At 41.1% G+C, this 12,957-nt stretch overlaps 1 protein-coding gene across 1 annotated transcript in view; it reads right to left on the bottom strand.

Annotated features, from left to right (window-relative positions):
• LOC124721803 (aminopeptidase M1-C-like) overlaps positions 1-12,957 on the bottom strand; it is a 437,502-nt gene that overhangs the window by 29,200 nt on the left and 395,345 nt on the right. Inside the window, exon 13 of the mRNA XM_047246924.1 lies at positions 6,773-6,913. Within this exon, the coding sequence (XP_047102880.1) occupies positions 6,773-6,913 (141 nt within the window). The remainder of the gene's footprint in view (positions 1-6,772; positions 6,914-12,957) is intronic.

Raw genomic sequence — 12,957 nt, 5'->3', positions numbered from 1 at the left:
ACACTGCTACCAATGCAAAAGAAAAAAGAAAGCTTCAAACTGAAAAGGAGCTTCACCTTAGGAGGGCTGAAGCTGCAAGAACAGCAATGGCTACAGACACAGCATGTAGTAAAGAGGCAGATTCCCAGATATTCATGTTTACCTTTGACCTGCAAAAAGCACTTGCATTTCCTAAACTGACAACATCGATATTGTACTACAAAAGAAACATGTACATGTATAATTTTGGATGCCATAATTTAACTGATGGCAAAATCCAGATGTATTTTTGGGATGAAACATCTGGATCAAGGGGTTCACAGGAAATTGGTAGCTGATTATTGAAACATATTGAAAAGTGTGTCACTTCTCAAAAACAGGTAGTTGCGTACAGTGACATGTGGTGGGCAAAAAAGGAACATAAATATTGCCCTAACACTAATGAAAGTGACACAATCTCCTCAATTTCATGTCAACGTCATGGATTTAAAGTTCTTGCTCCCAGGTCACTCATATTTGCCAAATGACAGGGATTTTGCCTTGATAGAAAAACAGTTAAACGAGAAAGAATTTCTGTTTTCCCCAGATGATATTTTTGAAACAATTAGGAAAACTGGCAGAAACAATAAATTTGTATGCACAGAACTGAAGCATTCTGAATTTTTAGCACTCAAACAGTTACAAAATGCAGTGGTGAGAAGGAAGCAAAATGAGGAGTATGTTCAATGTAATTGGTTGAAAATAAAATGGATGCATTTTGAGTGGCAACAGCTGTACAAAATGCTCTACAAGCAAACACTGAATGATGACATTGACTTAGATGTCCTCAACCTTGCTCCCAAACATGGTAGAGGGAGACCACATGCACATGATACTATTGCAGTTTCAGAACTTTACCCACACACGAGAAAAGTGCTGAAAAAGAAAATGCAGAATATGCTTGATTTGCTCCCTTATATTCTAGCTATCAAATATAGTAATTTCCTTGTTCTACAAACAGAAGACAGATGTCTGGACCATGAAGAAGAAGAAGAATGTAATCCTTAGTTGTACAGAAACCAATTGACCTGAAACATATCTGACTGTGTAGTTTGATTATACATGTGAATTTAATAAGAAGGTGTACATTAAAACTGTAATAAAATTATTTGCAATAAAAGAATTATCAGGTTTATCTACAATTTTCAATTTATTTTATTTCAGTAGTGGTTCTACTCCATTACCTCCACTTTTCAGCATATAATGCTGCTGAAATCATCCAAACAAATAGAAAGAAAGGTTCATCTCTAGCAACAAGTCATATACTTTAATATTTTTAGTATCTTGACTGCAGATTTTTCAGTGCTCATTTAAATTTAGGACTCTGTATCTCAAAAATGAACAAAAATAGACTTGTACCACTATTGAAATAAGCCCTTCATATGTCGAACGTGCAACACTCATGGTGGCAGATATCGATTAGTTATTGCTTTTGTTTACAGCATTGCTAATAGAAAGTCTTTTAATAGTGAACCTTGTCAGCAGCATTCTACAGATGAGTGAACTGAAGCCGGTGCAGTGTTAACTTGCACCTCCCTTACCTGGTGGGAGTTAATTCTAAGATTGTGCACTGTGGAAAGTGATTTAGATTTCATTTAGTGCCGAATAATGATCTTAAAAATTGCATGGAGTGTTACGGAGAGACATGTGTCAAACCTAGTGAAAGATATAGCTAGAGTGTAACCCGATTCCAGCAAAACAGGATTGCTATTGGCTGCATACACAAAATGTGGAACCGTTGATGAAGAAGATCTGGATCATGAGTAAGGTAAGTTAAATTACTGTCAGTTACTTTGCTATGTCTTTTGTTGTTGTTGATATTGTCAATGCTGTGAACAAAATGGATTTCTGATGTCATGACAGTTGCATGCTCAACCATCATTGTCAGTGCTGTAAACAAAATTAGTATCTCGCTCCATGATAGTCATGATATATATCACCTGGAAGTGATCTTGGAAATTACCTATGCAGAAGGTAACAATCAGGTATATTGGTCTGTCTTGCACCCATAACTTATTTGTGCAGCTTTGTGCTAATGTAGAATTTTAACATTGCTAACAGTCTGCTTGAGTTTTTTAAAAGAAAGGGCAGTTTCAGCTTCACAACAAAATGACATGGTTTGGATAATCACTTTTATTTGCCTTAATGGAGCAAACAAAGAACTATGCTATGTGTAATACACTGATTCTAAGGTGTGGCTGTAAGTGTGAACATTAAATATATCTTCAAAGAATTTTTGAATAATCTATGTACCTGGTGACATCAAATTTATTTATTTTAGTGTTATTAAATTTGATCCTTGTGTCAATCATGAGAAGTTATAGAATGTGTTGTAATGAATAACAGAGCTTGTTAAAGAAGTGAAGTCAAAATAAGAAAATATTGAACTATAAATTTCCAAACAATGGAAATTATAATGTAAAAACACCACTACTACTACTACTACTACTACTACTACTACTACTACTAATAATAATAATAATAATAACCATGCTATTATAGTGGTTTGGTCCCACAGTGGTAAAGTGCCAAACTGCAAATCCTTCAGTATGGAGTTTGATCCCAACTCAATTCTAGGCGTTTTACCTGTCACTTATCATTTCTTTCACCTCTGTGTGTGTTTTTAAGTGTGAAAATACTGAGTTACACCATAGTTCAGAACCACATTAAGCTATGGGTTCCCCACATAACTGGCTGGCTAAATAAGTTCAAAGGCTACAGCACACCACCTCTAAAAGCACCATGCCTATTAGAGCACTGTGGTGTTAAAAAAACCTCTGCTCTGTTATACCGGTCACAAGCTCATGGCCGCATCTTGCAAAGAGGAGCTGGAGGAATAACCCATCATAAAGAAGGACATTGTAGTGGCTCCACCTGGCTCCATTGGCCAATATCAGCCATACAGGCCATTCTCAAGCACTGTAGGTGCTAACATCTCATAATATACAGGGATATACATGGAGTGGACTGAAGTATGGAAACACAAATAATAACATATTACCATCTGTAATAGAGTGTAGAAAAAGTGTTGACATTACAGTAGTCATCTAGAATGGATGAATGCAAGTCCTGTACATTCTACAAGAGGATTTTATACCATTCTTCCTGCAAAATAGCAGCAAGTTCAGGTAATGATGATGGAGTGGATGATGACCACATACCCTTCTCTCCAAAGTAGACCATAAATTGTCAATAATATTGAGATCTGGTGACTGTGAAGGCCAGGGGAGTTGCAACAATTCATTCTCGTTCTCATAAAACTAGTCCTGGATGATGCAAGCTGTTTGAACAGAGGATCTGTCATTTTGGAACACAGCAGTGCCATTGTGGAACAAACATTGTACCATGGTATTGACCTAATCAGCTAAAATGGTCACACAATCAATGACAGTAATGCTACCTTGAAGAGTAATGACAGACCAATTCAGCATCATGATATGGCTGCCTGAATCATCACTGAACCCCTGCTATGTCTCACTCTTGGAATGTAAGCTGGAGCAGAAGTTGGAAACTGGATGAAACAAGACTCGTACGACCAAATGACTTGCTTCCACTGCTCCATAGTCCAGGTTTTATGGTTTTGGCACCATATTGTCCTTTTATGGGTATTTGCATCACTGATCAGTGCTTTTGGAATTCCAGCCCATCTATCAATTCCCAGCCTATGGAGCTCCCTTTGGTTTGATTTAGTGCTACCAGGGTTCATGAGTATGATTTCATTTCTGATGTGACTTCTGCAGCTGCTATCCTCTTTATTTCTGTCACAATCCTCTTAAATGACCATCTGTCATGGTCACACAACACACACTTTCATTGGCATTGTAACATAACACATGATGTTCTTCAAAAAAAATGGTTCAAATGGCTCTGAGCACTATGGGACTTAACATCTATGGTCATCAGTCCCAAGAACTTAGAACTACTTAAACCTAACTAACCGAAGGACATCACACAACACCCAGTCATCACGAGGCAGAGAAAATCCCTGACCCTGCTGAGAATCGAACCCGGAAACCCGGGCGTGGGAAGCGAGAACGCTACCGCACGACCACAAGCTGCGGACATGATGTTCTTCTGCTTTCCCTGTATGCAGTATAAATCTTCAATACAGTACCTCTTGAAACATCAAACACATCCACTGCCTTGGCTATGGAAGTACCCACCATATGAGCGCCAACAGTTTGCCCATATTTGAATTCATTTAGCTCTGACATAATTCATTCACAACTACACAGAACACTGCCCTGACCACAACTGACACTTGAAACATATTGAGGATGTTGCAAGCATTCCATTCATAGTCAAATAAAGTAACACAGTCTGCCTGACTAACATCTGCATTTATTCCCAAGCACGCATTTCTTGCAATGTTTCCATATCTGCATCTGCCCCACGTGTTTGATTACTTAGCAGCAGACATGGCATTTCTGAAAGTGAGCACCTATATGTGAAGGCATCAAATTTAAAACAGAATGTTTTTCTGAATATAGTAGTGGTCATCATAGAAACTATTGTCCTGTTCAGTGAATATTCTGTTTTAAATTTGATGCTAACATGTATATGTGCTTGCTTTGGAAACTGCCATGTCCACTGCTAAATACTCGAATATATTTCATGTTGGCACCTGCAGCACTTGAGAATGGCCTGTGAGGCTGCTTTTGGCTAATACCACAAAATTAATATGTTAAATATGTATAAGCAACAGCCAATCTGTAAGCAACAGCCAAGCTGGAACCATCACAATGTCCTTCAACGAATATACTGCTGTAGTAGTCATATGCAGAAAACATTTTAAAGAAACCAAAGGCTGGCAGTCCAGCTGATAGCATTCTCTGAGGGCCCCTATCTATTATAGTGTGCAGGCAAAACTGACCAGTGCCTTTTGTGGCATAAGGAGCTCAGTGGAAAGCTGGAAGAACCATTTCATTGTCTACCTAAACCCATGTTACAGTGAGTAGCATGTCATCAGCAAAGGTGCAGTTAGGACAATATGCTTCAGTACTAAAGTTGAACTTTGATCCAAACCACTGAGAATCAAGAATAATGAAGCATGGCAGAAATCACTTCAGTACTCATTGAGGTAATCAATCCACTGTTGTTGATAACAGAGATTCAGGTTCTGGAAGTCTGGAATGACACATAACAGTGAGGAATGGAGATCCAAAAACTAAGTTTTTTAGAACACTGAAGATGAATTGACTCTTATGAACATGAATATTACATAACCCAAAGAAAACCTGAAAAGAGTAAAATATTCAAGTAATTACAAGAAACAAGATTTTCAAATGAAAATGAAATGAGTTTTGGCAACCATAGATTCTTCAAAAGTAAATGGATAAACAAATCTTCAAAAATACTGCCAGTGTCAAAGAAATAGCCTACCCAGTATTGCAACTGAAATATTAATTACAGTTGCTATAAAGTATGCTAGCAAAATATTTTCATTGATAAATGCCACATGGTAGCCAATGAAGACAATAGAAGAGATGAAGAGACAGCTAATAGAACCTGGAAACAGTGTCTATAATTCCACAAAATCTGGTTCAGACACAGATGAATGACTATAATGCCCTGTTAGCTGAAAAAAGAAATACAGGATCACAGCTGGAAATTACTTAGTTCATAAATTAACAAAACTGGACAAATTTTAGTTAAATTTTGCAACATGTTCACCCTAAAAATTATGCCAATGCATTTCCAAAACAATATATTGAAACAAAAGACTAGTTGAGCACCTTTGTTAAATGTGTATTTTTTGTTTCAGAATCTCACTAATTATATAGGCTCTGCTTTGTACTCTGATTATGTTTGATCTTTTTTTAGCTTTTGTGATATCCAACCCAGGAAAAGCCATCCCACTTCTCAATTATGCTTAATTTTTGGACACAATTGTAATGATATGCAGTCACAGAAAATTAGATTTAATAATGAAGATTTAGTTTTTAAATAAAAATAAATTATAATAATGAAATGTGTTCATAGTTGTGAATACAAACAACCATTAGCTGTATAAGGGATGACAACAATGCAAATTGTGCTACATTGGGACTTGAACCCAGATTTCCTGCTTTATGCTAGTGGTCACCTTATCCGCTTTGGCCGTCTGTGCATGAGTTACAGCCAGACCAAAACTTCCATATCTTGGAGTACCTGTGCGACAACCTGTACTCGTACACACATTATTAATTCCCTTACAGGGGAGGACATTTCATACATTTCACACGTTTCATAATGGCTGTAGTTGCTGCAGAGTCTGTTGCTTTGCACATGCATGGTACTTCTTAACAACACAGGCACTGCAATATCATATGTATCTGCCAATATATGGCAGTGACTTTCAATTGAAATGTCATTGCCTGTATGGGAATTACATAATATGTGTACAAATATGGGTTGTGACGTAGGAATGCTGACATACGGAAATTTGGGTCTGGCTGTGAATTATGCCTGGATACTGTGTCAAAAGTGGTTAACATGGGTGTTCCTGTAAAGCGGGAAATCCAGGTTCGAGTCCCAGTCTGGCACAAATTTTCATTGTTGTCATTCCATTATACAGCTGATGGTTGTTTATATTCACAATTGCAAATACATTTCCTGTATTTCATAATGGCTTGCATAAATGTCCAAAGTAACATATCTTCATTCTTCTTAACAACATAAACACTGCAATATCATATAAATTATAGTTTCTGTTTGCTGCTGCCAGAAATGGGGTAGTAAGAGTACTGCTTTATGTTATGAATGAGGTACTCACTTGCTCATGAACTCTTGAACCAGTCTGTGTGCAGCATCAAAAGCTGCTTGTGATGGTAATGACAGAACAGAATCCATGGACTGCACTATGTTTATGGCTGTTAGGTTTATTGTTTCAGGATCCATGGACATCTTCAGAAATCTGAAAATATCAGAAAAAAACACTGTCAGTCACAACTATATTGCTACTAAATCACCAGAATTAGTCATTGATGGTCTTACCCTGAATGAAGCACAGTGTGTAAAATCTTTGGGTTAATACTCTACCAGCTCACAGGCCTATGCCACCAAGTAACCTTCATGAAGTATCTGCCAATGCATAGAGAACTAATCAGGCTTATCACAAAAACTCTGAGGTTGAGGTCCAGAACACATTTCATGATGACCACATCAATGATGCAAACAGCAGCAGCTACAGCAAGGAGGAAACTTCGGATCTCTCAACTTGAGAAGATTCAACCTGGCCATCCCCTTCAGAAACCCTCCCACCTGGGCATGAATAGAATTGGACCAGGTAGAGGTCATTCAGCCACCTTTGATGTGAAGTTGGAAGATCCAGGAGTAACCCCTGGAAATGACACTTCCCTGTGGATACCAGCTGTGACTGCAGAGAAGAACACAAGATGGAACACCTACTGGTCAGTCAACTATGCCCTGCATTTGCACAGAAGTAGATCTTCTACTTGTGACTTTGAGCACAATTGGTGTTGCAAGATATTGAGCAACAGTAGTGTAGCTGAGTAAGTCTTACTGTCTTTTGTTATTAATTGTGTTGTATTTGCTTCTGACTTGAATAAATAAGAACAATACAAGTTAAAATGAACTCAACGTTCAGATAAAGTGATCAAGAAGGTTAGTACTATGTGTTATGCCCTTGGGAGCAGCCTCTGTTGTGGCAGAAGCATGAACAGCATTAAGCAGTATAATACTAATTTATGGCTACTGCACTATGAATCTTAAGTTTCTACAATTTCCTTGTCTTTTGTTGTTGTATGCTGTGACTTCTTCTGCACCCCTGAAGGCTCTCCTCCTTCATGGGATCTATGGAACACGATGAAAGAATGAATTAATTAATTAAACAAAGAAGAGAGATTTTGAAATATATTGCTACTGAAGAATGTTGAAGATTAGATGGTTAGATCGAGTAAATAATGAAGAGGTACAGAATCAAACTGATGAAAAACAAATTTATGACACAACATTGCTGAAAGAGGGGATCAGTTATAAGACACAACTTGAGACATGAATGAATCGTCACTTTGGTAATGAAGGGAAGTGTGGTGTGTAAAAATTGTGGAGTGAGACAAATGCTGGACATTGGTTGAAACCAGTAGGTGGAAAAGGAATGCACATATAATCTAAGGATAAGATAAAGAGTTTTCTGATTGTAATCATATAGCAACACTAATAAAATTAGTCATGCTGGAGAAATGCCTTATTAATCCCTACCTAGACGCTCAATGCAAGTCTGACACACATTGTTAAATATAATTAATGAGTATAGGAGTGAAAGAGACAGATGATGAACTATGAACTTCTTATGAACTATTTGCTTTGCCGACCATAGCATAATTGTGTCACATAGAGTAATTATGCACACTGCAGGCTATCAGGATCAGGTGGAGGCAGCATGGACGTTATATTTTATTTATTTTTGTTTAAAATTACTTGTGTTGTTGTTGTTGTTGTTGTTGTTGTTGTTGTGGTGGTGGTGGTGGTGTTGATCATCTGAAAGCAAATGGCAGGATGGTGGCTTTGAAAGAGACACAACAAGTGTTGCTTACTCTGCCCATAGACTGGTGCTTTGAATCATTGCCTTTATTAATCACTGCAGGTCAGAAGTTCCTATGTCAGATGTTTAGAGAGCTTTTCCATATGCACTGTAGTATTTATCTAGTGAGAATACGAGATGACCTTGGTATAGTTTTCAGGGTCACTGATAAGGGGAGTATCAGCTTACACTCGACCTTGAGAGGGGTGTCAGGTGATGACTGAGGCAATTTAGCGTGGTACATTCAATGTCACCGACCCCACCCCCTACCCTCCTCTTGGGACCCTCATCCCCCAGAGTCCTCCACCACATCCTATCTCCCTCCTCAATAAGATTGTGGTGACTATCGACCAAATTGCATGTAATATCTTTGTTTTGCCAAGCTCTTTGTGGCAGTCTGTGGCTGCGCATGAAAGTTTACACACATATAGAGTGACCAAGAATGTATTTAACTGTATATGTGTGCTTCCGAGTAATAAAATAGTGTTTATTACATGTGGTGTAGTGTGCATCATTGGATCCTGCAGTCCTACAACACTAAAACCCATACTGGTGACCACGAATTTTGTTTGCAAGTGCTACAACGAACTTTTGTACCATTGAGCAGTACACAATGGATCACTTGCCACCCACCACACTGCACACGTGCCAACTAAGTTTCCCAATGGACGCTTTGGCAGGGTTTTCCAATTATCCACCGTGTGTTTGTAATAGTTCAATGCAGTTTCGAAACACACCTACTAGCAATTCGCAACAGGACAGTGCTTCTGCATTCCCATAGCCATGTGTACTGGCATCAGGTATGAACAACAACTTTCCATTATCGTACATAAGTCAGCAGTTGTGTGGCAGTGTTCCATACCAACAGAATGTTTTTCATGCACAAAACTTTGAATAGGAATATTTTACGTCGAGTATGAACTTTCCACATGTTCCGAGTGCTCAACAACGGCTGACACAATGTGCTCAAACCCCAGTGACTATGTTTGCGGGTGTCCCAAGTGCCAGTGTGAACTTTCCACCCGAATCAGTGGTGGCACAAATCGAGCCGGACGCCCAAGACGGGAAATTTCATGTCTATCCCGGAACCCTACAGCTTGCACCAGCCCCCACTATCCCCTCCCCCCACACACTATCTGCATCCGCTTTACGAGTGTTTCCGGTGGCACACACCATTCCTGCTGCATCTACCGCATGTGTTCAACAAACATTAGGTGATTTTAAAATTTTTAATGCACCTGTAGGGGAGGGGCCTGGAAACTGTACTCCATCGTTCTCTGCACATCGATTGACTATGGTCGACTCTACTGTGCCGGTCCATTCTACGCCTGTTGGCGTTACTTCATCAAGCGCACGATTCGCTGATTTCTCGACCAAGGTCGAGCCAGCTGTGCCTACCTTGCCGCATGGCACTGACAGTGTTGGAAGCCGGTACACCGCTACTGCACCCAAGCCAATTAGGCTGCAGAACTATGGACAGGGAGTGACAGTTTCTAATAAACAGTTATATCGATACTTCCCCATCCATTGGCCAAAGCTACCACCCCTTCGCAAGGACCACCCACACGCATGGTTTGCCTTGGTCGACCACGTCCTACAGCTACACGGCATCGCCGACAACAATTCGAATTTCCTTTGCCTTCTATGTCACCTCCATGAAGAACTGGACCTGATCTGCTATATTGTGGCTTCGCCTCGCACTATGGACAAATATGCATTTGCCCAATGCACCATCCTTGAGCGACTGTCCACATCAACAGAGGAAGCTATCCGCCTCATCAGTCACGAATTGCTGGGTTCCAGATCCCCGTCACAGCTCTGGCGTCATCTCCACACCATGATAGACACACATCACATGCCAGATGTTACACTTTGGTCCATCTGGTTGCTCAAACTTCCTCCGGAAGTTCAAATTCCACTTCTCCATGTGACTTCAGCCCCACTAGAAGCCAAACTGAAGATTGCAGACCAGGTATACAACATTCTGCCCACCCCACATACTGCGGCCTCAGAGGTTGGCACACCTGTGCTGCAGCTTCCATTGTGTGGTACAGAGTGCGCACAACTCACTCCGCGCATGTGAGTGGACCCAACACCACCTGGCAGCCTCCGCCGTAACTCCTCTCACATCAGTACTACTGCAACGCCACCACCGGAGGAACCTGCAAACAAGAGGCCCCCCCCCACTCCCCCCAACACTGCCATTTTGACCTCAGCTAGCATGATGAATGACACCACGTGCCATCCCAGTTGGTGTTATTTCCATTTTGGCGATGCGGTTAAGAAGAGTTGTTCTCCATGTGCATTCCCAAACTAATAACGTGACCCAATTCAGGTGCTATGGGTCGCGTTGCACAGCTCAGATGCCTGTCACTTAATACTGCTTCACCCCATGTACCAAGACGCTTGTATGTGAAAGACATGCCTTTCATTTCTAGTCGACACGGGGGCCGAGGTTAGTGTGATACCTTTGTCCGCAGGTATTGAATTCGAGTGTCAGCCTTGCCCCCTGCTTTGAGCTGCCAATAAGTCCCTGATTCAATGTCATGGAATAACTAATTGAAGCCTTAAACTGCAGGAAGTTAACACCCCCTTACAGTGGACTTTCGTTATCGCGGAGGTGGACGAACCTGTGCACAGGGTAGATTTTCTCTTAGCCTCTGCACTGTCACCCAACCTACAATGAGGTACACTAACCATTAGCTCAATAGACAGTACCACTGGTTCAGGTATCTCTTCCCTCTCACCTGAGAGTGCCACTCTGTTGTGTAAGCCAGCTGAAACTGCTGTTCCAGTGCTCTCTCTTAGATCACACAATGACGAACTTTGAGACAGCAATGAAGCCCTCCGCCTACGCATCGCCGCCATGCAAGCCAAGCTCATGGATGCTTCTAAGTAGGTCACCCAGCTGTCACACATGGCCACAGCCCCAACCCCTGCACTGATTCCTCGCACCTGCCACTGACACCATGTGACGTTTCTACTGCCAGACAGAAGCTGTGCCCGTGACGCAACCAAGTACTCCACCAAGCTCTACGACAAGGACTACTACTGGATCATCACCACAGCTGCTGACCCACCGGCCTGGGACACACAAGTGTGTGCATTACGGGTTAGTTGTTGTGCATCGGGTGCAGACCCATACACCCATCAGTGTTCGCGATCAACAACAGTACTGTCCACAGAATCAATACAGTATGTGCAAATGCTAGGCGTTTAAATCCGGAAAAACTTAAACATGCCAAAGCTGTTTTTCAGGAACTTTTAGATAATAAGACTATTCACCCTTCTTCTAGTAGTTGGTCGTCACCCATTCATTTGGTGCCCAAGAAAGATGACACTTTCTGCCTCTGCGGTGATTATCGGGCACTTAACGCCAGAACAATTCTAGATAATTATCCCATCCCAAATATTCAAGACTTTGCTTCCCAACTGCATGGGGCACGAATTTTCAGTGTAATCAACTGTCACAAGGTGTATCACCAACTGCCAATGACACTGGAGGATGTTGAAAAAACTGCTATCACCACCCCATTCGGGTTGTTCGAGAATTTGTTTATGTCGTTCGGCCTTAAAAATGCTGCACAGACGTGGCAACAGTTCATCGACTCGTTGGTCAGGAAACTGGACTTCGCATATGCCTACCTGGATGACTTGTTAATTTTTTCTTCCTCCCTCGAGGAACATGAATTCCATTTAAATACAGTGTTCCAACTATTAAAAGCAAATGGTGTCACAGTGAACAATGCTAAGTCACAACTCCGCTGCACTAGTGTCACTTTTCTAGGCCACAGGGTTCCTGCCGACGGCATCCACCCCATACCCGAATGGGTCGAGGCCATTAGTACGGTGCCTTTGCCTAAAGATTTTCAGGGCCTCCACCACTTCCTTGGAATGGTAAATTACTACTACAAACACATCTCCCACACCGCTGAAATACGAGACCCACTGACGGATGATCTCGCAGAAAAAAACACTTCAGGGTCTCAGGCGGTCACGTGGACTCCAATATGCGTTGTGCATTCAATAACCTAAAGTCAGCCTTACAGACAGCCATTATGCTCGCTCACCCCATTCCTGATGCTCCCATCTCGCTTACTACAGACACGAGTGATACAGCAGTGGGGGTGGTAGTTCAGCAATCCGTGGGTTCTGTGGTACGGCATCTCAGATTTTTCTCCCACAAACTGTCCACTTCCCAATGTAAATGGTCGACCTTTGACCAGGAACTGTTTGCTATTTATGCTGCTATCAAATATTTCCAGGATGATATCAAAGGTCGCCATCTAGTGGTATTTACTGACCACGAGCCATTGATATACACTTTCTGTAACCCAGGCAAGGACTCGTCCCCGAGACATTTTCATCATATGGACCTCATATGTCAGTTTATGAATGACATACGTTATGTCAGA

The sequence above is a fragment of the Schistocerca piceifrons genome, chromosome X (genome assembly GCF_021461385.2).
Source record: "Schistocerca piceifrons isolate TAMUIC-IGC-003096 chromosome X, iqSchPice1.1, whole genome shotgun sequence".
NCBI lineage: Eukaryota > Metazoa > Arthropoda > Insecta > Orthoptera > Acrididae > Schistocerca > Schistocerca piceifrons.
This window is presented reverse-complemented; position numbering and strand designations above follow the sequence as displayed.